Raw genomic sequence first — 26,600 nt, 5'->3', positions numbered from 1 at the left:
CTAGCAGCCTTATTTGTAACAGCCAAAGCCTGGAGACAGCTTCCTTCCCCAGCCTCTTGGGGGCCTTTCCTCTCCTCCTTCCTGGATGAAGAGGTGACCAGATGGTGGAATGTTACTCGGCAGCGAAAGGAACCAACTATTGGTAGACACAGCAAGTTAGGTGCATATAGTCTAGGGAATTAGGCTGAGTGACAAAAGCCACTATAAAAGGTTACTGTGTGAGTCATTTATGAAACATCCTTGAAATGACAAAAATTATGGAAATGGGGCACAGGTTAGTGGATGTCAGGGGTTAGATCCGTTGGGGAAAAGAGAGGCTGAAGGCAGGTAGATACAGCTATAAAAGAGTAACATAGGAGATGCTTGTGATGATGGGCCTGTTTTATATTTTGGCTGTGCTGGCAAACATGAAACTCCATATGTGATGAAGTTGCATAAAGCTAATTGCACACTACATGCGTGTGCGTGCGTACACACACACACACACACACACACACACACACAGGAAAACTGAGGAGATCTGAACAAGATATGTAGAATGTTACCAAGGTCAGTATCCTGGTATTGTACCAATAGCCTTAAATTTTAATTTTTTGAAGTTTATTTATTTTGAGAGAGAGAGCAAGTGAGCAAGCGCGGACAAGTGGGGTAGGAGCAGAAAGGGAGGGGCGAGAGAGAATCCCAAGCTCTATCAGTGCAGAGCCCAATGTGGGGCTCGAACTCACGAACAGTGAGATCATGACCTGAGCCAAAACCAAGAGTCAGCTGCTTAACTGAGTGAGCTGCCCAGGCACCCCAGGTATTGCACTATAGTCTTGCAAGATGCTTGCATTGGAGAAAACTGGATATAGGATCTATTATATCTTCCATCTATAAGTGAATCTAAACTAAACTAAAAGATTTTATTAAAAAGAAGTTGAGGCAGGATCCGGAACCAGGGAGGTCAGAATTCATCTTGTCAGTGTGCCGGGGAGCTGGTGCTGCTGATCTGTGCTGGGCTTGGGAAACCATTGTGATCCATTGTTCCGATATTTCATCCGTGTCATGTTGCCTGCAGGGCAGGAAGGGACTGGGATGTGAACAGAGCACCCGCAGCTGGACATGACACAACGGAGCGGATTTGGGTGGTCCTTTCTCCTTAATTGATAATGTCTCTCTGGACCCAGGACCTGGAAAATGGCACAACAGCTTCCTTCAGAGGAAGAACAGAGGGAAGAAATGGGTCAAGTTCAAAGCGCTGTCTTTCTGGCCCAGGGGCTAGGTCTGGATGCAGCCTCTGGTCCTGCAGGCCTGCCTGTGACTGGATTGAGTTTGGGACCTCACCCCAAGTGAGCACCATTGGCCAGGGTGCTGGAAATAGCCCTGGGGAGCCGGGTTACTGGCCGGCTGCCTGTCTGGAGACACTGACCCAAAGCTAAAGCTGTTCTTCAGTTTCATGGGCAATGACATGTGGGGACTGAGAATTGACTCCTGACTATTCAGCTCTTTAGGGGAAGGTTTTCTTTCTTGAGAGCACATGTTAGAATCGTGAGTCCGGCATCAGTGCGTGATGGCTGTCTTTTCTTTGAAGTTGTAGGACAGTCGCATCTGGACAGCAACATCGAGGATCAAGAGATTGTCACTAATCCTCCGGACATTTGCCAAGTTGTAGAGGTGACCACCGAGAGTGACGAACAGCCGGTCAGCATGAGCGAACTCTACCCTCTGCAGATTTCCCCCGTGTCTTCCTATGCAGGTAAGCGGGCGGGGGGGGGGGGGGCCCTGGAGCTGGGCAAAGATCAGGGGGGGGCAGCCCTTCAGGGTGGGACCGCCCGCTTCTCCACGCAGCGCAGAACCGCAGAACCTCTCCTCCGTCCTGGGAATGACTCTGGCTTTATTATCTCGGTGAACTTCTCCTTGGGTACATTGGTTCCGTAAGACGTGGCCACAGCATTTCTATACTTGATCGCCCATCCCATCTTCGTGCATGACCATCAAATAATATTTCTTTGGGAAAGTAGTTCATCTAAGTTTATTTTATTTGCATAAATTATCAGAAATCTGGAAGGATGTTTTCAGTGGAATCTGAGTTTGACCAAGAGCTGGATAGAACCGTGGGGACCATGTCTTCTAGCTCCGGCGTTTTTAGAAGTGAAGGTACTTGTTCTAGGTCACATGGCCAGTGAGGTTCTGGGTCAGGACTTGAACTCAGCCTTGAGACCTGGACCTTCATCCCATCCCAGCAGGTTTACTTGTTTCCACAGATAGAATCCACCTTCATGTGACTGGCGCCAAACGCCTGTTCTTAACCCCCCGCTCCCTACCGTGATGCTGCCCTGGACAGGTGCACGGGGCCCTTCCGTTTGTGTGAGTCCACAGCCCCGACCCCGTTCAGTATGCGCCTGCGCCCACGGCCCCATCCCGTTCGGTGTGCGTCCACGGCCCTGATCTCAAGGACCCACCGAAAACACAGCACAGCATGTTTATGCCTTAATTTTGCAGTTGAGATAACACTAGGTTACTTTGCTTATATTTACATAGCTTTGGCTGAGAACGTGTGACTTTCTTCTACCTCATGTAGCTACAGGCATCATTCCACCCCTTGTGAGTCTTTTTTTTTTAAGGGTTGTAGTTTTAGAATAAATGTTTCTGTTTATCCGTTGAAGACTTTCCGAAGGCTTCTTGAGGATTCTGGGAAGACATCGTCTTGCACTTCTGCCCTCAGTGGCATTTGGCCTTAGCAGAATCCCAAGGACAGCTGATCCGTACAGAGAGAAATGAAAATTTCATTACCCTTTTCAGGACATTTGCATAGATTTGAAAAGAAAGCTTCCAGAGCCAGACTGGTGGGCAGCTGGGGGGTATTGTCAGAGCCTGGCTTTTCTGTCTGGCCTTTGGTTCTTTCTGTTGTTTTCATTGTCTGAATTCTCCAGAACCTTTTGGAGTGAGGCTCATTGGCTGGAGCCAAAATGTTTCATCACGACTGCCTTTCCAGAGCTTACAGACATGAAACGTACCTGTTACAGACGGTGGCTGCTTTAAGTCTTTTTGACAGGAGTTTTACAGCTTTCTGCTAAAAAAGGCAGCTTTTTGGGTTATAACTCACCCTTCTTACTTTATGTTCCCTGAAAGGATAGGCTGTTTGGTTTTTGGTGATAAGATTCCTTTGTTTGGACTGAAATTCAACTGAATTTCAACTTCTCCGGCCATTTTCATTCACTTGTTTTGGAAGCTGGTATTCGGAGGCTGTTTGTTACTTTTCACCCTCACTGATCATTGGAATCTCATCCAGCAGTCTCACAGAACCACAGTCGGTTTTGCAAGTCGGTCTGACTTTTGTGGTGAGCAAGAAAAGAGTTGATTTCTCTGAGTGGAAGTACTTGTGTTGGAAGTTTGAAGACAATATAAAATTCTCCCTGGATTCTTAAAACTCTCACCCTGGGGAGAGATAATCCCAAAGTCCAACCTTGGGAAACTCTGGAGGACGGTCATTTTATGTTTAAAGGTTTGCTGTAAAGTGGCCTCTTGCATGATGTATGGCTGGCACCAGGATCTTACTAGGTAAAAAGAAAGCCATGGCAATATTTTGTGGAGGGCTGGACGAGAGGATGGAGAAGAGTTGGGGCAGAGAGTCTAATACAAAGGATCAGTCGATTATAACCAAGGGAGTGGAGATTGCCTGCTGACCAGCAGCTGACAGCAAAGATGGCAGGTGCTTTCGGAAAGCATAGTAGGCTTGCAGCTGGTTGGCTGGGGCAAAGGTAAAAGTGCTCTGAAATTAAGAATACTCTGATTTGAATCTTTTGATTGAGCTTTCCAGTGAGTTGAGCCAAGGATGGAGGGAAAGAAATCTTCGTCAATCTTCTTAATAAAGCTTGTAGAATAAGAGCCTCCCAGAATGCACCAGGGTATCAGCATGCAGAAAGGCTTTCACATGACACATATTGTCTCCTTCCCCATAATGTTCCTGAGACTTTGGATGGTGAAAACTGGACTGAAGTGGAGTGGGCGCCCAGGACTAGTGTCATCCTAGACCCCAGCTCTGGAAGAAGAATCTCGGAGATCCGCCATCCAAGGGTTGACCCCCTTCCCTCTCACCAGTCACGTTCAGGGAAGCTAAGATCACCATGTTGAAACGAGCTATTCACGGATCTGTTACTGCTCTACTCATACTTTCGACCTCGTCCCTAGTGCTAGTCAAGCAACTCCAATTTTTTTTATTCCATTGTATTCACAACCAATAAGAAACCAAACCCAAACTAATCAAAGGGAAAAATAAAATAACAGTGCAGGCTGATACTTGGCAGTAGCCTTGACGCGGAAGCAGAAGCTCCAGTGAACACATTTGTCATATAAGAAAGGATCTTTGGGCGCCCAGGTGGCTCAGTCGGTTAAGCGTCCGGCTTTGGCTCAGGTCATGATCTCACGGCGTGTGAGTTCAAGCCCCAGGTTGGGGTCTGTGCTGCCAGCTCAGAGCCTGGAGCCTGCTATTATGGAGATATTGTTATATATTGTTATGAAATTCAGTTCCTTCAGAAGCAGGTGATCTTAATCCAGAAACTATGCTCTCGACTGACATTTGTGTCAAGCTCAGAGCATCTATGTCTTTTCTTGTCCCAGATTGCCTCCTTGAAGTTGAAAACCGGGTACTTAAAGGCAGTTAACCTTCTGATGGTGGTCATGATCTGTGCAAGGTCTTACCGAGGGGCTTACCCGGGGTCTGCCTTCCAACCTGCCCTGCATCTGGCACTCAGGCTGTGCCAGAGCCCCAGGACCTTGGTGGTAACGCTCAGTTTCACATATTTCCAGCCCCTGACACAGACCTGTTGGCATATGTTTGTTTGTTTTTATTTCGAGGGGAAAGGAACTGAAGATGGTGGCATCTACAGAGGGTACTTAGGAGCAAAGGGGTCTAGACACATAGGAAAGGAAGAGAAACCTTGGCTCTGGATGCCAAAGAGAGCTAAGTCTAAAAATGGAAAGCGGATCTTGAAATTTCGGCCGGAGCGGCAGGAGAGCTCCAGGAAGCAGGGCTGCCGTGTTCGGTGCCCAGGGCGCAGTTTTGTTTTCTTTCCTCTTGCTGACTCAGGCCACAACTCTGGCAGGTTTCTCAACGTCTCTGTTCCTCATTCTTCTTGGGAGTGGCAATCCTGATTGCTGCCTCCTTGGGAGACCGAACCAGGCCGAAGTTTACGTGAGCAGGAGAATTTTCCTTTTCTGTTGTTTTTCACTTGTTTTTGTGTAAAAACGTTTCTTGTGCCTGGTGTCACCAGTTTGTGTTGACAGCCAGGGTCGTTAGTGGCTGAGGCCGGGCCTTGTCCTCTGGCTGTTGCTCCCAGCTGGGGATGGAGGTCTTCTCAGTCTGAGGAGAGGAGAGGTCCGTACCCCATCCAGTCGCTCCTAGTCAGCCCTCGGGGATCACTCATGCCCCGGGGGTGGGGAGATGGGGGGGAAGTCACTGGAGAACAGCGGCTGACCCAGGTGTGAAAAGGCTCCACAGTGGGCCCAACGTGGTCAACATTCTTGATGTCTGTGGTTAAGGAATGAACCCGTGGCTGGGTTTATCCATTTGTTCTTTAACCTTGACTTCATCAAGATCCTGCTCTGTGGCCAGTACTCCGGGTGGATGAAAAGGCTCCTTCTGGGCTGGAGCCGTCAGCTCCTGGCCGTGCCACCCTCCAGATGTGAGACTGGAGGCCCGTCTCTCACTCAGTAGGTTTAGGGTGGAAAGAGGTGGAAGGTGCTAGAGCACACGAGCTCTTCTGCATAAGGAGGGCGGGTATGAGGAGCTGCGTCCTGAATGCTGATCTCAGTCAGGGCTGAACGGGACCTGAGGCCCATGTGCCGAGACGCCAGCACGGCCGCCACGCGGCTCCCTGTAAATGTCATCGTTATGCTTTCTCTAGGCCTTGTCTGTAAATGAATGACCCAGACTCTGAGATCCCTACGGGTCGGTGTATTTCTCTGCCCTCTGTGCTTCCGTTTCTTACCGCTGTCAACACCGAAGAGCTACACACCATCAGTTTTTCATTTAAAAAACTTAAATTTTTTTCACCTGAAAAATTTAACTGATTTTATTTTTTTACGTTTTTAATTTTATTATTTTAAAATAAAGTTTTAATAATTTGAAAATTTTTAAATTTTTAAAATTTCTTTAAAAAGTCTTGTATGTACAGGTGATGTGTACTCCAGTTGCTGTTGACTTTGACTCTGTTAATCTAGCATGTCGTGCAAATCCAGCCTTGCGGAAGGCTGATGAGCTCAGGATAAAGGCGTGCTATCGTTTATGGAGTGTATGCTGTGGGCCAGGCCCCATGCTAGGCCTTTTCCCACAGATCCTCTCACTGAGTCATCTCTGAATCCTTTTTGGAAGATGCCAGTACTCCCGTTTTGCAGATGAGGAAACTGCATTTTGTGAAATTCAGTAACCTGCTGTTACTGGCAGACCGAATCCGGATGGCAGCCTGATGGCTTATCTATCACTGAGCAGCGACATAACCCCAGACTCAGTGGCTTAAAGCCGCACACATCTATTATCCCACTCAAGTTTCTGAGGGTCAGGAGCGCAGGCACGGCTTGGGCTGGGGGGGTCTCTGCTCAGCACATTGCCTGCCCAGACCTGTGGTCAAGGTGCGGTCCAGGACTGCTAGCTCATCTGAGGACGGAAGCAGAGGGGAGTCTACTTCTAAGTTCGAATGGTTTGGGGAGGAATGTAGTTCTTTGCAGTTGGCAAACCAAGAGCCTCAGTTTCTTGTGGGCTGTTGACCGGAAGCAGCTCTTACTTTCTGGTCATGCACGCCTCCCCAGCATGGCTGCTTGTTTCCTCAAAGCCAGCAAGGGAGAAAGTCTCCTCATGGGACAGGATTCCGCCCTCCTTAACATAACCACACACATCTCGTCACTCACCGTGTTCTGTTGCTTCAAACCAAGTCTCAGGTCCCACCTACACTCCAGAGGATGGAATCCCAGCAAGCAAGTAAACACCAGGAAGGAAGGAGATGAGGATCATGGGAAACCCTTCCCCATCTGTCCACCACAGTAACCTGGGTGGGCATGCAGCTTGCTAAACCCAAGATAGCAGTATGAAAGGGACATGGGGTGAAGCACCAGATCTGAGTAAGTGGGGGTGACCCAGGAAGGCTCTGAGTCGCGACTTGAGTGAACTGACAGGGATCGAAGAAGGCGCGAGTGGGGCACGTGGATGGACCAGCCCTGAGGAAAGGGGGTGAGGCGGCGCAGCAGGGAGCCGAGAGCCGCCTGGCAGCCTGGGGACCAACTCCCCATCCTGGGGGGTAGCGGCCAGGAGAAAACATAGCTTGGCCCCCGAAAGGGAGCTACCCCCGACTCTAAAACTTCTCTTAGAAGGGCCAAAATCAGGGAAATAAAATCCATGGTAGGAGTAGCATCTCCCAAGTTCCAAGTGCTTACCCTTACAAAGGGGGAGTGAAGATGAGTTTACTGACCCATTTCTCTTTTGCAAAAAAAAATACTGCTGATCTGTTTTTTAAACACTGCCTGAGCCTCACGACAGTCTGAGCGGCAGGAATGATGGCCCTGTGTTTTTCTCTCTGTGAACAGAAAGCGAAACTACCGATAGTGTGCCCAGTGATGAAGAGAGCGCCGAGGTAAGCATGGCGGCCGCCCTGGGCCCCCACCGACACTGGGGGAAACCGTTCCCGACCGGCACTCGGTGGCCGTGCTGGGCTTAAGCCGCTCTGCGTTAGATCATGAGTTTTCCTGGAGGATTTTTTACGTGTGTGTGTGTGAGTGCCTGTGTGTGTGTGTGTGTGTGTGTGTGTGTGTGTGTGTGTGGTAAAATACACATCCCGTGAAATTTACCATCCTTTTGGATTTTGAATTCTAAATTTAAGCTTTGGGAACGAACGGGAGGAAGGAGAGTGGGATGTTACTCTTAGAAAAAGAGGCTATGACGGCAGGAAAAGGAAACTGGAGTGGAGACCAGGAACTGTTGATATACTCACCACTATAAACATCCCAGTTCAGCCGCCGCAGGAATAGAACGGCCAGGTGGCCAAGAGCAGTGACCGGAAGTAACTGTCAGAAAGTGCCAATAAGCAAATGCATCTCCACCTTTACCTGGAGTCCTCTCTCTCTGTGATTGATGCCCAGAGGCTCGATGTGTGTGCGGTCTGGATCCCCAGTCCCCTGCCCCTCACTTCCCTGCTCGAGGCCGGGCTCGCACAATGACAGGAAACGGCTGTAGTGTGCTGGGAAGCGTTCCTGCTCACTGCCTGCTCTCTGTCTGTGTTTGTGGTAGAAAGAGAGGGAGATTGACTGACTAACAGTTGTTTTAATTCGTCATTTCCCAGTGTCCTAAATACTTCAAGTAGAGGCCAGGAATTCTGCAGAGACAGGAAGCGTAGATGCTCGCATGCCAACCCTCTCTCTTCAAGGTCAGAAATTCCAGCTCATCCTTTGAGCAAAGGCACCCCCTATTTGCTTGGCACACTGGAGCGCTAAGCTGTCCCCCCGGAAGACCACAGAAGGGCTTTCGCCCTCTGAGTCCCTCACTTCCCTTTCTCTGAAAACGTGGATTGACTCAAAAATTGGGTTGGCCAGGAGTGAGGAACCAAGTCTCTGTGCCACACCAGCCAGGATGACCTAGAACCTACCTAATGATCAGGCTGGGCAGCCGGAGAAGAGGGGAACCAGAAACCAAGTTGCTGCCTTGTTTTCCTGCCTTCATAGAACAACATTGGCCGTTTTTTTCTGGGAGGTAGCAAGTGGGAATTGATACAAAGGGAAGAGAAACCATTGCTTGGCATGTGAGTAGCTGGGGATGGATGTCAGCTGAGGGATGTCGAGTCGCTAAGCTTCTGTCCATTCCACGCCTCTTAAGAAATTCGTTTAACACAGCGACCCGGGGGAACAGTGGTGCCTTTTTGTAGAAAGCCATTCAATAGAAGGCAAAGAAAAAAAATCTCTCTCTCGATTATTTCCTTTGAAAGGGACGGCCACACTGGCGGAAGAGGAACATTGAAGGCAAGCAGTACCTCAGCAACATGGGGACGCGAAGCACCTACCTGCTCCCTGGCATGGCGACCTTCGTTACTTCCAACAAACCCGACCTCCAGGTCACCATCAAAGAGGAGAGCTGTCCGGTGCCTTACAACAGCTCGTGGCCCACCCTACCAGACCTCCCCCTCCCGCCCTCCGTGACCCCGGCGCCCAGCAGCAGTCGGCCGGACCGGGAGACTCGGGCCAGCGTCATCAAGAAAACATCAGATATCACCCAGGCCCGCGTCAAAAGCTGTTAAGCCTTTGACTTCCCCTGGTGGTTGTTGGGATTTCTTGGCTTTGTTTGGTTGTTTGTTTGTATTTTATTTTTCTCTCTGACACCTATCCTAGACAAATCTAAGGGAAAAAGCCTTGACAATAGAACATTCGATTGCTGTGTCCAACTCCAGTACTGGAGCTTCTTTTTAACTCAGGACTCCAGCCCATTGGTAGACGTGTATCTCTAGAGCCTGCTGGATCTCCCAGGGCTGCTCCCTCAAGTTCAAGGACGTCATAGGACCAACACCCCCACGGGCAGCGAGGTGCTGCATTGCCTGCGGTCAAGGCCAGCATGGTGGAGTGGATGCCTCAGAACGGATGAGAAAATGTGAACTAGCTGGAATTTTTTATTCTTGTGAATATGTACATAGGGCAGTACTAGCGACGTTGCAGTCTGCTTCTGCACCTTATCTTAAAGCACTTACAGATAGACCTTCTTCTTGTGATCTTGCTCTATTTCACGGCACATTTCAGCGCCCCTCCCCCCCTTCTCGGCCCTTTGTGTCCTGCCTCCCGGCCCTGCCCATCCACTGCCTTTCCTCCTTGTCCTCCCCACTGAGGCTGTGTTCCACATCCCTGAGGAGGAGAAGAAAAAACTTCTCCACAGATACCCCATTTTTTAAGACTGCTTTAAAAAAAAAAGAAAAAAGAAAGAAAATCTAATCTGCTGGGCTTGAATGCCACGCGGTACAGAGGAAACTATCGTGGAGATATTATGCAAATTCCCAGATCTGAAGACAAAAATATTCTAATTCTAACCAGAGCAAGCTTTTTTATTTTTTATACAGGGGAATATTTTATTCAAGGTAAAATTCTAAAGAAAATATAATTGTTTTTTATCTTTTCTACAGCAAATTTATAATTTTAAGATTCCTTTTCTTGTTTATCAGCAGTTGTTATTACATCCTTGTGGCACATTTTTTTTTAATTTTGTAAAGGTGAAAAAGCTTTTATGAGCTCATGTAGCAATCAAATTATCCTGTGGATTGATAATAAATGAATATGATATATAGTTAAATTTTTAATGGACATCATGCCTGACTTTGTGTCTGCTTGGGAGCGCCACCATGGCACGGGGCTGGCCAAGTACCGTTGCTTCTTGGGGATTGAAACTCTCCCATTTCAACCACAAGAAACCCTGGGGGGGGGTGGTTCTTAATCGGGAGGACTGAAAGGCCTCTTCTTTCGAGTGCTCAGAGCTGACCCTGAGCGTGTTTTACGTGAGTTCCCTTCCCACAAGATTGTGTTCAGGATAGGGACTTCTCGCCATTTCACATGGGGGACATGGTCACTTAAAATGCTTTTACTTAAGGGCACATGGGCAGTAATCAAGGGCACACGTTAAGCCCAAGTCTGGTGTGACTGTGGAGGGAGTCATTTACCTGCTCCCCGTCTCCCTCTCTACCTCTGTGCTTTTCCTGTTCTTCCCCGTAGGCCTATACGTACGACAAAAATTCTGTATTTATGTCACATACCAGGGCCGTGGGCAAGACGTTTTCAGTAACAGGAGATACTTGTTGGGTTGGGCTCCTAGTCTCCTAGTCTCCATCCGTGTTCCTTCCAGGACCTGACCCTTAGACTGAGAGGCTCCCCTCAGTCCGTCTTAGGGCATGTCCAGACTCCGTCACTCGTGTCATTTCAAGGTGTATCCCTGCCCTTGGGAAAGCCACTGCGCTAACCTCTCCTGCTTCCACGATGTCTATTAAATAAAAAAACTGAGGCTTAGCTGCCTGTCTGCTACCTCCAGGGTTGTGGAGGAGATTGCCAAGTTAATGTTTGGAAAGGTTCCTTCAATGAAAGGACAGTGAGCTATTTTCATGCTTTTCTCCATGTGTGGCTGCAGACATAATGAGTGGTCATAACGTTATCCAGCTCTGAACAGAAATTAACTGAAGCGTTTTACAGAATGATGGGTTGTGTTGAAATGCCACATCTTGATGGTTGACTGCTTCTGTGAGGAGCAGTTTGTGGACCATGTGCTTCCCTCAGTTTCATGGGAAGCCTCACGTTCTTAGTGAAAAAAGTCCCAGAGAGGAAGGAGCCCCTCCCAGCCTCCTAAGCACTGTGCTCTTCCGTTGAGACCTACTCTTCTTCAGGGTCCTAAATAGAGGAGCCCAGCTCTTTGGGATATGGATCTAAGTCCTTTGATATAGCCTTCCTGTTTTAAAATAAATCGAAAAAATTATAACAGAACGTGGCTCTAATCACGTGACCTGGCAATCGCTGGGATGTGGTAGCTCCCGGATCCTGTCCCCTTCTCTCTTCCCAGCTCGCTTCTCTCAGGAGCCAGCTTGCATCCTGCCCCTTTCCGCAGCTCTGTGGTCCCTACATTCCACCCCTGCTTGCGTCCTCCACCTCTGTGGTTGTAACCGAGACTTCCAGAACCTGACCAGGTCAAAGAAAGTTCAGGATTTGGAAATGCACAGTTGAAGTACCAAAGATAATCCCCCATGGCCACGGAAAACAGAATCACATTTAAATTCTTTCTGAGAAAGGCTGTACTCTTCTAAGTGGTAACTTGCCAGCAGTGTTGGGAAGCAATTCTGAGCGCTGACAAGAGGAAGAAAAGCAAATGACATGCGGCATCTCAGGGACTCACCCTCAGACCTTGCTGTTGTCGGTTAGAGGAAGTACTGGGGACATGTGCTCCGTTTGGCTAGCGTCTGTGTGAGCTGATAATGCTTTTATGACGGGCTGTGTGTGTGTGTGTGTGTGTGTGTGTGTGTGTGTGTGTGTGTGTGTCTAAGTAGCAAGTTCAGCGGAACAACCTTGGAACAATAATCTCCATTCTCGGCAGCCGGCATTCAGGTCTCTCCCCTGATAACAGAAACATTGTACAGCTGTGAACTGTGAGCCCAGTGACAGGATCTTCCTCCCAGTCAGAAGGCTGAGAGACCCCAGCACATCCTCCAACTGCCCGGGCTTCCAGAACACCATTCGAAAGTATCTAAATAAATCCATGCTCAACCGTAGCATTTTTTCAATGTTTTGATGAAGTAACCGCCAAAGGAGGTGTTTAGTCTATTCAAATGTATTTATAGAGAGGAAGAAATACACTAGGAAAGATATACACACAAATGCATTGGACAGCAACGCCCCGCCCCCAAAACAGCATCTCTTTTTTTTTTGTTCTTTGCATCTACAGTATACTAAACCATCAAGGACCCACTAAGGAGATAAAAATTTTAAGAATGAGGAAGATTAGAGATCTGGTCTCAGAACTCTGAATTTTAAAACTTGTGCTTTTGGAAATACTTTGCATGTGAATGAAAAAGACGTTAAGCCCCAATGGCCTCCTGCCCTAAACCGGAGAGGGAACATTAGACATTCCATTGGCTTGAGGCTATTCTTTGAACGTCGAATTCATTAGGTTTTAAAAGCCCCTGTTATTCTAGCTGTGGACAAACAGACTCAGATAAAAGGTGAAAATAAGAACCCCACTCTTCTGCCAAATTTCTGCTGAAGAACAAAGAGCAGGCTAGGAAGAGGTTTGCAATGAGGTAGCCAAGACGGGGTCCCTGACAGGCAGTGCCCGCCCTCCAATGTCTCAGTACCAGTTTTGGTTTGGAAAGAGAACAGAAGCTGAAACTGGTTTTTACCTGGTGGTGTTCAGCTACCTCATTCTAAAATTCCACCCAGCGACATACCCAGGGCCACGATGATCAGAGCCAGCGGGACCCGAGCCTGACCAGCCAAGGTCAGCTCGGAAACAGCGAACGTTTCCAGGCTGCAGTGGACTCCTTCCCGAGAGTATCATAGCCCACCGAGCTGTAAGCCCCTCAGGGGTGTGTGTCAGTCCTGTTTGCATTCCAACGGGAGCAGCAAGGTTGGCAGTCGCCCCTGGAATCTCCCCCTCCTCCTCAGGGGTCCACCATCCCAGTGTCGAAAGGATAGGGCGGGGACTCTGGGCTGTGCCCCTGGGGAACGTGGCAGACCTGGAGAGGAGCCCGCCGTGTGCCAAGAAGGTGCTGGGTAGAACCTTAACATCCTGAGGCTGCCTGGCCTTTGGGGTCAGCCCGCCCCTCGGGACACTGACCCTGTCCCCCGCTGCAGCTCGGGCATCCCTGGCGGTGCTGTGGAAGCAAATGAGGCTTTGTAGAGTTTCCTTCTGTGGCCGTGCTAACAACAGGTGCAGAGGCTCTGTGTCCCTGCTACTGAAAATAGTGCCTGGAAGGAAGGAAGTGGCCAGGCCTAATAGCTGGTTATAGCAGAAATGGTGAGTCTGTCCAAGAACGTGGGTCATGCTGTGAAGGAGCAAGACGTAGGACATTTCAGAGCGCACACAGTCCGAAAAACATTTTCTGGAGTTCGCTGGCCAGTTTCATTAGAAGCAACGCTGCATGTGCCCTTCTGTTCCTCTAAGCAAGCTGCTCTTTGGAGGTTTGGCTCTGTAAACACATGGGAACAGAATATGCTGGCTCTGGGGAATGTATTGCGCCAGGATTGTGCAAGTGCCACTCGGTGAACCCCTTACACGCGTGGCTGGAGAAACACTACCACCACCACATGCCACGGCCTGTGCTGCGCAAACAGTTTTTTAAGAACACAACTGTTTTTGCAGGTGCAAAAAATTCCAGAGTGATTGCATCTCTCAGTTTCAGTTTTGGTTGAGAAGAACGTTTTAAAATTGAAACACCCAGACACCCATCCCCATGAATCATCAGGGGAAGAGAATACCCAAGATGTCCCATCTGCTAGAAGCTTGGGGCCTAGATCTGAGCATGCTCATATTCTCCGCATTCTCCCTAATGCATCAGTTGAAAAGTGTTGACATTTCGAATCAACAAGTTATGCTTGAACCCGCTGTCTGAAGTTTCAGGGTAATGTTAGCAGCTAAAGGGGATGAGTTCCTTTGGATTAGGGATGGCCGCGCCTTTATTCACTCCTAGAAATAACATTAATATTCTCTGGAGTTCACTCTTCTGACTCCCAAAGAGGTTATAAACTCAGATCTCTCTTGCCTTTCCCAGAGGATCTAGCGCTATAAATCCTGCAGTACCTTTTTCTCTGGGAAGTTCATGTATCATAGTTTTCATGTAACTATGAAATGTAGAAGAGATTTCACTTCATATTCATAGGCTGAGCTCCAACATATCCAGGGTAGAGCCAAACAGGAATCTTAGTAAAACTGCAAAATACAACCCAAAGCCTTTGCTCATTTCACCCGATGGTTTCAGGGATCCAGTAAATGGCTGTGATACAGGAAGGAAGACACTGGCTGGTTTAATAGATTGAGGTTTGCAAACTTTTCTATGCAAGGTTGGATTAAAGTAATGTGATTCCAAATGCCTGTCTTTAGCACTTCATGAATTTAATTAGGGTAACCAATCATTTTGGTTTGCCTGGAACTGAAGGAGTCCCAGGATGGGAGTGGGAGTTGGGTGGGGGTGGGGGGGTTAGTGGTGAAACTGGGAAAGTCTCAGGTAAGCAGGAAGGAGTTAGTCAGCCTAAATTTAATGCCAAGATCCAGAGAACAGATATTTTGTGTTCTTAGAGGATTTTCTAAACCTAGGTGAAAGCTTCATGAGGAGGGGTTATTGAGGGTATGTTGTTAAATGAGTCTATTACTAATGCATTAATTTAGAAGTAGTGCTCTGTTAAGAAAAGTAGATTCATTCATTTGATGCTCTGTATTGTGTTGGCACTATTTGCCAGGGAGGTTCTAAGTGTTAGAGAACTGTGCAGAGTTGAACAAAACTAAGTCCTTGTTCCAGTGGAGCCTAAATTCCAGTAGGGACGGACAGTCAACCAATAAATCACCTTCGAGTGACAATAATAAACACCACAGAGGAAAACAAAGCTGGGTAAGAGAGATAGGGAGTGAACGGGGATATTCAAACGTTCATTTTAGAGCCTCAAGGATCAGTTAAAGTGTTGGCAGTTGCAAAGACCAGCAGTTAGTGGGAAAGAAGGAAAACAGTGCGAATCAGCAGGGTTCCGTTGCAGGAAACAGACACCACTCTAGCTATTTTAAGCGGAAAGGCATTGACCAGAGAGAAGCAGGTGTTTATAGCATTGTTTGGGAAGCTGGAGGAGCTGATTGGTTCCTTCACTGCCACTGCCGCGAAGGTTGGCAACCAAGAGGCTGTCGCTGGAAGGAATGACTGGGAACACACTGCTGTCCCTGAAATGTGAGAATAAAGAAGTCCCTGTCACCCCCATTCTGACTGTCTCCTGGCACCCATTAAAGCAGTAACGGAAAGCCCCAGTGACTCCATAATCATGTTTGCCAATGGTTCCAGCCAAATCAATGGAAAGGTAGGTTTTGCTTCAATTCTGACTTCCAGTCTCATGCAAATGCGTAAAATGACTTGACCCGAATTCACAGTTAGAAGTCTGGCTGCAAGAAAGTCTAGGAAACATGGTTCTGGATTTCCAACTGCTGCCTTAGAGAAAGACACACAAGAAGGAACTGGGAATGGGTACCGAGTGCCTATTCAGAACATCCATATGTCTCCAGGAAGCCGCTCTTTGCCAAGAATACCAAAGGAAGTAGAAAGTCCAAGGTAAGACTGTCCAGAGAATAAAACTTCATCCTGTACATCCAGCGTATACGGGAAGGCAACATTGTGTAGTGGGAGGAAATTGGGTATTTGAAATCGGATAAACCTAGATTCAGTTCTCACTTGCTGCTGACTTTGGGCAATCTCTTAATATCTATGAGAAATGGCTCCTTCGTATATAAAATGGAGTATTAGCACCTTCCTTGGAAGAATGTTGTAAGTGTTAAATAAGATAATGCCATTAAAATATAGGGCATGCTGTAGGCACTCAATTTTATCAACCATACAACTTGTATGTAAAATAGTTAATAAACCTATTTTAGAGTGCCGATTCCAAATTCCCATCCTCTCGAAGACTTAGATTAATTCAAGGTTTCGCCACAGAAGATCCCAAACCTCAAACATGTGATCCCAATTTCTATGTAACTAAAATGAGCAGGGTTTTTTGTTTTTTTTTGGTTTTGTTTTTGATCCTGGGCCATCCTTTACTGGGACAGGTGAATTCTATTATTGAGTAGCTCAGAAAGAGCTAAGAAAACATTCCTTTCTGGTAGAAGCTGAAAGGGTCAGAACCTACTAGTAGTTACTTTTAGTTTTTACAACATAGAATTAAACAGATTTTTTAAATGCCTTATAAAACCGCCAAGGGGAATTAAATAAACTTTTGATTATTGAGGTGATTCTAATTTGCTTCATTCTGGGTCAGCAATGTAATACCCATCTATCATGGACCAGTTTTCACCATATTTCCCACAAGATTCATGTGATGCATGACATTTGACTCAGCGATTTCGAAATTAGGTGTATTTCAACATACTTATAAAACAGCTGTCAAACAATTAAGCTTTTGTGCTTTTCATGCTCATGGATGGGACGAGGGAACTTACATGGCAGATCTTTGTCAGAGCCCGAACAGGTGCCAGGTGTGAGGGCAGGAGGGCTCCCTTCTAGGGCCTGTTTGCCTAAATCGATGGACATCAAGGCTGAGAAGGCTCTGGAAGGAGAGCTAGAAGATAGGGACCAGATCCTGGGATGTGACCCCCTGGAGTCAGTGAGACTCTGAAGGTGGTAGGCGAACAGGTAAGTTGTTCTCGTAGCGTCAAGACTGGTGCTTGTGCCCATGAGGACGCTTGGCCAGCCTTGCAGAGCGTGTGTGCCCCGAGGAGAGAACGGTGGAGGGTGTGGAAAACTGCCACCTGAGGGCCCCTCCCCCTCCCATCCCCCTAGCCAGTGGTTTGATGAGTCATGGCCTGAACCCGAGTGGCAGATCGAGTAGAATGACCAGAACGACCCTGGAAAGGGCAGAGGCAGGTGGCCAGGAGGAGCTCTCAGACATTCTGGAATAGGATCACATCAGTGGAACACAGCGTGGCTTTAGCCACGGGATGAGAATTTGGTGACAAGTGGCTGGCAGGCGGCCCAGAGAAGCAGCCACTCCAAGCCTAGGGACGGAAGAAGTGTACTACTCATGAAGCAGAGAACCTAAGACACGAGAGCTGGAGGGGGGCCTCAAAAATAGGTGGTAGTAGTGGCAGGGGCTCTGCTGCTGAGATCCTTAGGCTGCATGGGTTGGCGTTTCAAGGTCAGCACAGCGAGTCTATGTGTCACATGGTGTTACTTGGATACAGGTTGGTAAACATTGGGAGGTTCAAATTACAAATAAATAATAAGTTTTTTGGGGGTGCCTGGGTGGCTCAGTTGGTTGAACATCCAACTTCAGCTCAGGTCGTGATCTCAGGTTTGTGAGTTTGAGCCCCACATGGGGCTCTCTGCTGTCTGTGCAGAGCCTGCTTCAGATCCTCTGTCCCCCTCTCTCTGCCCCTCCTCTGCTTTCTCTCTCTCTCAAAAATTGAATGAACATTTAAAAAAAAAGTTTTTTCATTGTAGTGTGACCATTAGGATGTAAAAGTGTATTTCTTTTTAATTTCTTCAAGATTCTTAAGATTTGCCCTCTTGCCTCCTTTTTCCTCACCGTCAGATCTTTAAGGAATGCTTCTGCTTCTCCGTGTGTCTGATTCTCCTCCAGAAGCAAGGCTTCTCTGAGCAGTGCTCCTTCACTCACACTGAAGACCCTACAGGGAATCAGTACCACACACACAAGTCTTCTAGAGAATTCTCTTGAAGGATAGACTGCTTCCACCAAGGAATAGGTAGGGAAAATTTCAACAAAAGCACTGGTGATGAAATTGAATGTATGTAATTGCACAGCTAACACCAAAGCAAAGTTAGGGGGTGTGGTCAAATAATAGCATGTAAACATTGGTGTGTTCTGGCCAAGTGGGAAGAGTGTAACTAAATAACAGTGGGAGAAGGAAGGGAGGAGGGACCGCCATCTTGTTCATTATTCATTCTCTCGTATTATTCATCACATCAATGATACGGACAGCTACTGGGTATGAGTCATATCGCACCACTTAACATGGACAAAATAGATAGTAAAAAGTTCAGAAGAAGAGAAAACAAAGGTATTACAAAATATGTAAGTCTAGAAGTATCCAAATGTTCCTTCATCAAAATAACTATGGCCAAATATCGTGATCCAGTAACGTGAGTGTTACAGATGGGCTGTGTGTGTCTCCCCAAAATCCGTTTGTTGAAGACTCTTCCCTCATAGGATGGTATTGGGAGGTGGGGCTCAGCAGGTGATTATTAGGTCACGTGGTAGAGCCCTCATGAATGGGATTCATGCCCTTACGAAGAAAGGCTCCAGACAGCTCCCTCCTCCCCTCCATCATGTGAGGACACAGCAAAAACCAGCCCTCCCATGCCTTTATCTCCGACTTCCCACCTCCAGAACTGTGAGAAATAAACCTCTGTTTTTTATAAGCCACCCAGTTCATGGTATTCTTGGTTTAGCAGCCTGAATGGACTAAAACAATGGCTCTGGAAATTGCTCAGTTCAATGATTTGAAGGAGAGGATGAGGAAATATTCACATGCCAGACTTTGGAGGGTAGGGGGGAGTGTGTGTCTAGAAAATAAACACAGTGCTTTGTCTCGTTGCTTTGGTTTGTTTCTAGTTATAGGATTTCATCCATTTTGAATTTTATAAACATTTCAATAGTGTATGAGATTTTGGGGGTGATGAAAAGAGAAAATGGGTTCAAAAGGGTTAAGAAACACTGACCTAGGCAAGTTTCCATATTTGGAGGATAAGTGCAGGCACCTGAAATCGGGTCTCTTCACACAGAACTTAAATTCAGCAAGAGCACAAGAAACCACCCACGGCCCAGGACGTCAGCATGAGGAGAGAAAGAATCCCCAGACTTCAGATTACCAACAAGGAGAGAAATGAACGCTCTATTCCAAGAGATCTCCTCTCACTTGTCCCTATAAGCTGGGTAAGAGCGTGGGAGAGAGGGGACTTAAAATCTCCAGGAAAAAAGAGTAAGAAGACACGGAAGACTAAGCTATAGTGTAGACAAAAACACTCACAGAAAGAGCAAGTTTTAATACTTAGGTGAAATGTCCACAGCACAGTTAGGGAGAAGGTGCTTGAAAGTGAACAGAACTGAAAATAGCTACTTCAGAAAAGCATTACTTTGTGGGAGAATCAGAAAAGGGCAGTGCGCCTTACAGACTTGGCGAAGAACTAAAGAAGGAACTAGGAAGAAAACTTAGGATTTTGCAGAAATGACACATAAATAAGGCCTGGTGGCTCTGCTCCCCATCACCGTCCACCAGAGACATTTCACTTCGCTGCACTGACAACTGAGGGTGTTCTTGAATTAGGAACTCTGTGTCAAATGGCTCAGAAAAAGAAAAAAAATCAACCTAACTCTATAAAAAGATGCTATTAGAAGAACACAGAGGAGTGCCTAGGGGGCTCAGTCAGTTAAGCGTCCAACTTTGGCTGAGGTCATGATCTCACAGCTCATGAGTTTGAGCCCTGCATCAGGCTCTCTGCTGTCAGCTCACAGCCTGCCTCCGATCCTCTGTCCTCTCTCTGCACCTCCCTGGCACGCGCACTCTCTCTCAAGAATAAACGTTAAAAATTTAAAAAAGAACTCTTGTCATTTAGAGGCCCCCTGGGTAGTCCAAGATGACCTAATGTCAGAATTCTTAATTACATTGGCAAAGACCCTTTTTTCAAATAAGGTAACTAACATTCACATGTTCCCGGGATTTGGATAAGGGCATGTCTGTTTTGAGTCACTATTCAATCCACTACAGGGCGTCCTAGCTAACAGGTCAAATTACTTATAAGGGAAGGATATTGAACTGACATCAGACTTCTCATGAGCAACTTATAAAGCCAGCCAATAAAGGGCAGCTTTCTTACCAGGCTCAAGAACAAAGAATGTGAGCCAAAGATTGTCTATCCAGCCAAGCTGTCCTTCAAATATCAAGGTTAAAGGAAATGGTTTCAATACGCAGTAACTCCGGGAGTACTGTGTACATGCGCAATAGTTCTCTTCTAGAGGGTGAGTTTTATCTAACTAAGCGATAATTGGAAAACTTTAGCAAAAGGGCTAGTGGTGAAAATGTATTTTATGATGTAATCTTATATTATTTCATTTTATTAATACTAATTAATTATTATATTATTTATGTTATAATATATTTAACTGCATAGCTAGGGGTAAAATGAGGGTGAGGATACGTTTTAACGAGTAGTATCTCTATGTCCTTTATGTGCTGGAAAAGTAAAACTAACACAACCAAAAAAAAAAAAAAAGCAGAGAGAGAGAGAGAAGGGAGAGAAACAGGAAAGTAGAACAGTAAAATCGACAGTTGTATAGATAAGTGAAGAAGGATATAAATGGGTATTTTAAATGGCAAAGTCTTAGTAAGGAAAAAAGGAGATTAAGGGCATCGTAAAGGGAACAAATACAAAGGCATCCACTGGGACAACACACAAACATTCTGAAATGCCAAAAGCAATGAACAAATAAATAGCAAAGAAAACATGCTTAATAAAGAAGGGAATACAGTAAATATAACACAGGCATAATTATAATGTGATCACCTTGAGAATAAACATAGAAGATATATCAGTTAATGGAATGGACTTTGCTGGTTTCTTCTCTTTTCTAGCTCTAGGGACAAATGAACCAATTCTCAAATTGGCTCACAGAGCAAAAGCAGAGCCCGTATTATATTTAATAGACGCACCTCCAACATAGTGATTCAAAAGACCCCAAATAAAGAAATGGCCAAAAATACACCATAAAAATAAAACCAGTAAAAAGACAGGGCAGTGACTCATATCAGTTAAAGTGATTTCAGGCCAAAACACTTTAAATGAGACAAAAAATACACTTAAGGCTGAAAACCACAATTCACAATGAAGAGAAATTATAAACATCAATGCACCAAATAACACAGCCACCAGTACCATAAAGTAGAAATTACATGAGATGAGAATAGAAGAAGATAGAAAATAGAGACGTTAGCACCACACACTCAGCATACGGCTCTAACACAAAATGAAGATATACATGTTTTAGACAACTTAATAATTAATAAGGTAGAACTTGTGCATATAGATTTAAGACTGTGCCCTAATAACAGAGATTATATCTTCTTTTCAAATGTAATGAACATGGGTCCTTTTGAAAACTTGGTCATATATTCCTATTTATGGTCACACTAAATGAACCTGGCTTAAGCTTGGTAGACCTCTGCTTTTCTTGCATGTGATGCATGTTCAGTGAAAACCATTCTCACGTTAACACATGTCCCTGACCCTCCCCAGACACAGCATAACTAATATCTCCTTTTGAAGGTCAGTATGTGGGGTGCTTAAAATACGTCATGCTTTCAGACACCTGCGTCTCAGGACCGACGACTCCCTTACGTCTCCAGGCCTCCTGAAGAAGCGTCTATGCCACTCCTCCAGCAGGTCACTCCGTGTGCCCATCAGCTGTGCTGTGTGGTCTGTGCCGTGGCCTGTGAGATGGACGGCATCATCACATTGCCACTCAGCAAGGTCGGTGATGGGAACCCTCTGGTGGGTTGTACATGAAATGTGTGCAGAAAACAAAAGCTGAGCACGGCCGTAGCACACATGCAAAATGCCTGCGGTTTTGTCATTTGCTGTATGGCCTGAATCCACAACTATTATTTTGATATTTAGTAATTCCTTGTTTTTCTTTGATAAGTAAACAATGGGAGGAACAATAAGCTTTTTTTTAAAGTATGTCCTTAGTGAAAAAAATTATTACTATATTTTTGATTCTCAGGGAAGTTATGATGAACACGTAATTTACACTACGGTTTTGTGACAGTCACCATCCAGTCAGGGACTGACCACAAGTAAACCTGTGGACAAAACCTGCTTAAGGACTGTCAGCATCTATTTCAGAAGTTAGTGGTTATTTTAAGAAGATTATGGGGGTGCCTGGGTGGCTTAGTTGGTTAAGCATCTGACAGTTGGCTCAGGTTGCTATCTCGTGGTTTGTGAGTTCGAGCCCCATGGCAGGCTCCGTGCTGACAGCTCAGAGCCTGGAGCCTGCTCCTGATTCTGTGTACCCCTCTTTCTCTGCCCCTCCCCTGCTTGTGCTCTCTCTTTCTCTCTCTGGAAAGTAAATAAACATGAAAAGTTTTTTAAAAGAAGATCATGCTTGAAGTTGGCTATTTAACGTAAGTAGACACCAAAGATGCATTTATGTATCATTTCGGAGCAGTGCTGACTTTGTATTTAGATCAAATAAATGTCTGCTTTTCTTTTTTTTAATTTTTAATTTTTTAATGTTTATTCATTTTTGAGAGACAGAGTGTGAGCAGGGGAGGGGCACAGAGGAGAAAGACATAGAATCCGAAGCAGATCCAGGCTCTGAGCTGTCAGCACAGAGCCTGACGTGGAGCTGGAACTCAGGACGGGACCACGAGATCATGACCCAAGCTGAAGTCAGAGGCTTAACTCTCTGAGCCTCCCAGGCGCCCCCAAATGTCTGTTTTTCTAAACGAACTTTTTCATTTCCAATAACAATGAAAAATGAAACGCCGGTGCCCCCGTTATTTGGTTCCAGCAGGGCTGCTCGCTCTGTCCCTTGCCAGCGTCCTGAAAAGTCCAGGACCTTCAGGTGCGCCACCAGAGACAGTCGGATGGAAAATGAGGCCTTTTCTTTTCTCATCAGCGAAATCAACCTGAGTCAGTAAGAAATATCATGGTTCAATATGGAGGATTTCGTGGCCAGAAACGGGAAGAAAGGGTTTCTAGCTGCCCCAGTAGAGATGTTACTCTTTCCTGTCCAGCAACCCAGTGCGCTGGCCGGTCTCCGGGGCATGTGCACCAGCGAGGGCCGTGCGGCGGGCATTCGTTCTCCCCCTGGGGCTGGCGCTCAGTGAGAGAGGCCCTGAGCCCCTGCGAGGTGACCCCTTCTCCAGATACTGCGTCCTGGCCCGCTCTGGCGTTGCCTTCCCAGGTAGGTTCACGCCACATATTTCCAGATTTTTTTTCAGAGGCAGCAAGGCCAAGCTCTTCCTGCTAAAACATGAAGGGAGGGGCTTTGCTATTTGAGAGCTAGTGACCACGAGGAAAGGGTTCTTGCTTTGTAATTTTATTCAAAAAGAAACAAGACACCCCACAGAAAAACAACCATACACGTGAACACACAAAACTGCAAAACTACTTCTATAGGATTAATTCCCAATTCCTGTATCAGATGTGAGTTGGTGTTTCACAACAGCTAATTCAAGTGACCTTCAAGGCTGTCCAAAAGGGAGCCTTCATATTTTAGCACAGCCATGAAAATACACATTTGCCTGTGAGTCTTCAGAAAACGAAGTCCGAGCTGAAAGAAATTAGTCTCGTGGTATTTCAGGCAGGAAGTTTGAAGTAAACATTAACTATTGTCTTCTTCCTTTTTAGATTGGTTTCCCCTCCACACTGTGCTTTGAATTCTGTTATCTCCAAGGTTGGAGCTGGGGTGGGAGGTAGGATTACAGAGAGCGTGGTGGATTCAGCTCCAGGTTTGTGGGCTCAATAGAATTCTCTAGGCCTTGTGAGTTTTGTTTTTTTGTTTGTTTGTCTGGTTTTTTTTTTTAATAGTTTAGTACCAAGTTGGTTTCCATATAACACCGAGTGCTCTTCCCCACAAGTGCCCCTCTCTGACCATCACCCCCGCCCTTACCCCCTCCCTCTTCAGCCCTCAGTTTATTTTCAACTGCCATATTTCCTCTAGTTTAAGATTCACTCCATTTTTCTTATATGGTAACATTTATGAAACTGGGCTCTGTAATACTTGCTCTGTCAAAAATATTTGCCAGCTACTGGGCAGAGGAGTGAGGTGCCCACGTGGCTGGCATGGTCTGTGGCCACACAGACTGCACCAGCAAAGTGCCTCTTCATTCTGCCACTTCTGTTTCATTGTCTGGTGGCACCGCACACTCCTTAGACTTGTGTCCCTAATGGGCCCTGGAAGCATCTTCACAAACATTACACTGCTTTACTGAATTGAAGCGAACATATGTCATGTGTGCATGGGATTGCCTAGCACACGCCAAGCATTACAAATTGCCCCGTCACACAGAGCAAGTTAAAAAGTTGTCTAAGGTAGGGGAAATTGTTATGACCATTTCATGCATCTTTTTTAAAAAAAACCCTGTTATTCAGATTTCAAAATCTGTAGAAAATTTCTAGTGACTTTCACCAGAAGCTGTTTAATTAAAAAAAAAGGAAAAACAAAATTATAAGTTTAACCAAACAGGAAATGCCAATACATCCCTAGGATTCTCCACAATGCATTCAAATTGTATTGTCAATCTTAAGTGTGCTAATGAGGCCAAATTCTTAAGCACCGCTGGAAAGCAGCAAGTTCCCGCCAGGCTATGAAATAACTGTGGGGGTCCCAAATGATTTGGAAGAATATTTAATGTCTGATTATGAAATAAGCCAGAGTTAAGCTTCGGTAGTTGTGAACGGGTAGCGTCTGTGTCTAGAATCATTTTTTTTGTATGTGGACATCCGTTGTTCAAGCACCACTGGTTGAGAAGACTGTGTCTTTTCTCCTTTATATTGTTTTGCTTCTTTGTCAAAGATCAGTTGACTATATTGATGGGAGCCTGTTTCTAGGTTCCCTGTTCTGTCTCGTTGATCTGTTTGTCGGTTCTTTTGCCAATGCCACACCCTCTTCATTACTGCAGCTTTATGTGAGACTTGAAGTTAGGTAGTGTCAGTCAGTCTTCCAATTTTGTTCCTTTCCTTCAATATTGTGTTGACTATTCTGGATAATCTATTTTGCCTCTCCACATAAACTTTAGAATCAGGTTATTGGTATCCACAAAATAACTTGCTAGGATTTTAGTGGGATTGCATTGAAATTATAGATCAAGTTAGGCAGAACTGACATCTTGAAAATACTGAGTCTTTCTATCCATGAACATGAGACATCTCCCCATTTATTATTTATTTAGTTTTTCTCTAATACTCTTATCAGAGTTTTACAGTTTTCCTCATATAGATCTTGTACTTATTTTGTTAGATTTTTATTTCATTTTGGGGTGTGCTAATATAAATGGTGTCATGTGTTTTTGTTTTGTTTTGTTTTGTTTTTATTTGAGAGAAAGAGGGACAGAGGGAGAGAGAGAGAGAGAGAGAGGATTTCAAGCAGATTCCACGCTCACTGCAGCGCCTGATGCAGGACTTGATCCCAGGATCCTGGGATCATGACACGAGCCAAAGTCAAGAGCCCGATGCTCAACCAACCATGTCACCCAGGTTATGTTTTTACTTTCAGATTCCATTATTCATTGCTGGTATATAGGAAAACAAAAGCGGTATATAATTGCATAGATGTGTGAATGCTCAAGTAATTTAAGAATATATATGATTAATTTAGCTCCCCAAGCTCTCCCTGTCTTTTTCCCTCCTCCCTTTCTCCCTAATTTCTCTTATTTTCTTCCCTCTTTCCTTTCTTTCTCCCACTGAAAGGCTTTTATTCAGGTGAGAGAGCATCTTACAACCAGGAGCATCTCAGAATTGGGGAAATAGCATCTGGGAAGAGGGATCGGAATGACCTCAAACGGGCGGGATTATTGGCTCTCTTTAGAGAAGATACTGAAGAGGTCGAATCACCATAACTGAGTGGAGCGCAGAAAAACATAAGCAAAGGCCGGTTCCTTCCACCTATTTGGAGCAAGTGGAGAAAGGGTAAGTCTTGGTTTTGTGAGCATGACGAGCGGGTCAGATAGGCGGGTCAGCAAACTGCATTCTCAGAAGAAGGGAAGCAGTGAAGTTCAAGCATTAGAGATCAGGTGTGCAACTGCCCTCAGGGCCTTTGCACCTACTCGTCCCTTTGCCCAGACCGTTCTTCCCCTAGAGAGCCTCATGGCTTTCTTCCTCGTCTCCTGTACGTTTTTGCTTACACTTCGAGTTCTCACTGAGGCTTTCTTTGACTGCCGCATTAACAATGACACACTCCTAGTCCCCACGTTCCTTAATGTTTCTCTGCATTTTCTCCCACAGCACTGCAAAGACCAGAGGAAGAAACTGGAAGAACAGGGAGCAGGGGAATGTGTGTCTCCCCTTATTTTTCAACAGGGAGAATTAAGCCTCTTATTTTTAATTTGCTTTTGCCCTTACATGCCCCAGAATCTAGAACAATGTATAGGGTAGAAGCTCCCTAAATATTTGTGGGGTGAATGAGGGATCCTGGTGTGACTGTTGGAATGCTTCATCTGTGAGTTCAAACCCCAGTTACAAATTGTGTTCCGCGCAAACTTAGTTCCAAGGGATGTGAATAGGCCTTCCCTCCCTCATTTGACGTTTGTTCTGTCACTTTTTCCTTTATTTTCATTTAAAAAAAGATTGTGACATAACTTACCTGTAGTAAAATTAACTTTTTAAATGCATTCAATTCTGAGTTTAAAAAAATTT

At 45.8% G+C, this 26,600-nt stretch overlaps 1 protein-coding gene and 1 long non-coding RNA gene across 3 annotated transcripts in view; both read left to right on the top strand.

The window, feature by feature from the left end:
• Positions 1 to 10,305, top strand: part of IRF2 (interferon regulatory factor 2) — an 84,282-nt gene extending 73,977 nt beyond the window's left edge. For both annotated transcript variants that reach the window (XM_029934396.1, XM_029934403.1), the window contains exons 7-9: positions 1,571 to 1,735; positions 7,558 to 7,604; positions 8,949 to 10,305. In XM_029934396.1, the coding sequence (XP_029790256.1) occupies positions 1,571 to 1,735; positions 7,558 to 7,604; positions 8,949 to 9,257 (521 nt within the window). In that variant the 3' untranslated portion in view covers positions 9,258 to 10,305. The remainder of the gene's footprint in view (positions 1 to 1,570; positions 1,736 to 7,557; positions 7,605 to 8,948) is intronic.
• Positions 10,306 to 17,779: 7,474 nt separating this feature from the next.
• Positions 17,780 to 26,542, top strand: LOC115272694. The gene is made up of 5 exons (XR_003900622.1): positions 17,780 to 17,929; positions 18,969 to 19,119; positions 21,546 to 21,710; positions 25,656 to 25,874; positions 26,190 to 26,542. It is a non-coding gene; the product is annotated as an uncharacterized LOC115272694 (long non-coding RNA).
• The last annotated feature ends 58 nt before the right edge of the window (positions 26,543 to 26,600 follow it).

The sequence above is a fragment of the Suricata suricatta genome, chromosome 1, assembly GCF_006229205.1.
Source record: "Suricata suricatta isolate VVHF042 chromosome 1, meerkat_22Aug2017_6uvM2_HiC, whole genome shotgun sequence".
Lineage (NCBI taxonomy): Eukaryota > Metazoa > Chordata > Mammalia > Carnivora > Herpestidae > Suricata > Suricata suricatta.
This window is presented reverse-complemented; position numbering and strand designations above follow the sequence as displayed.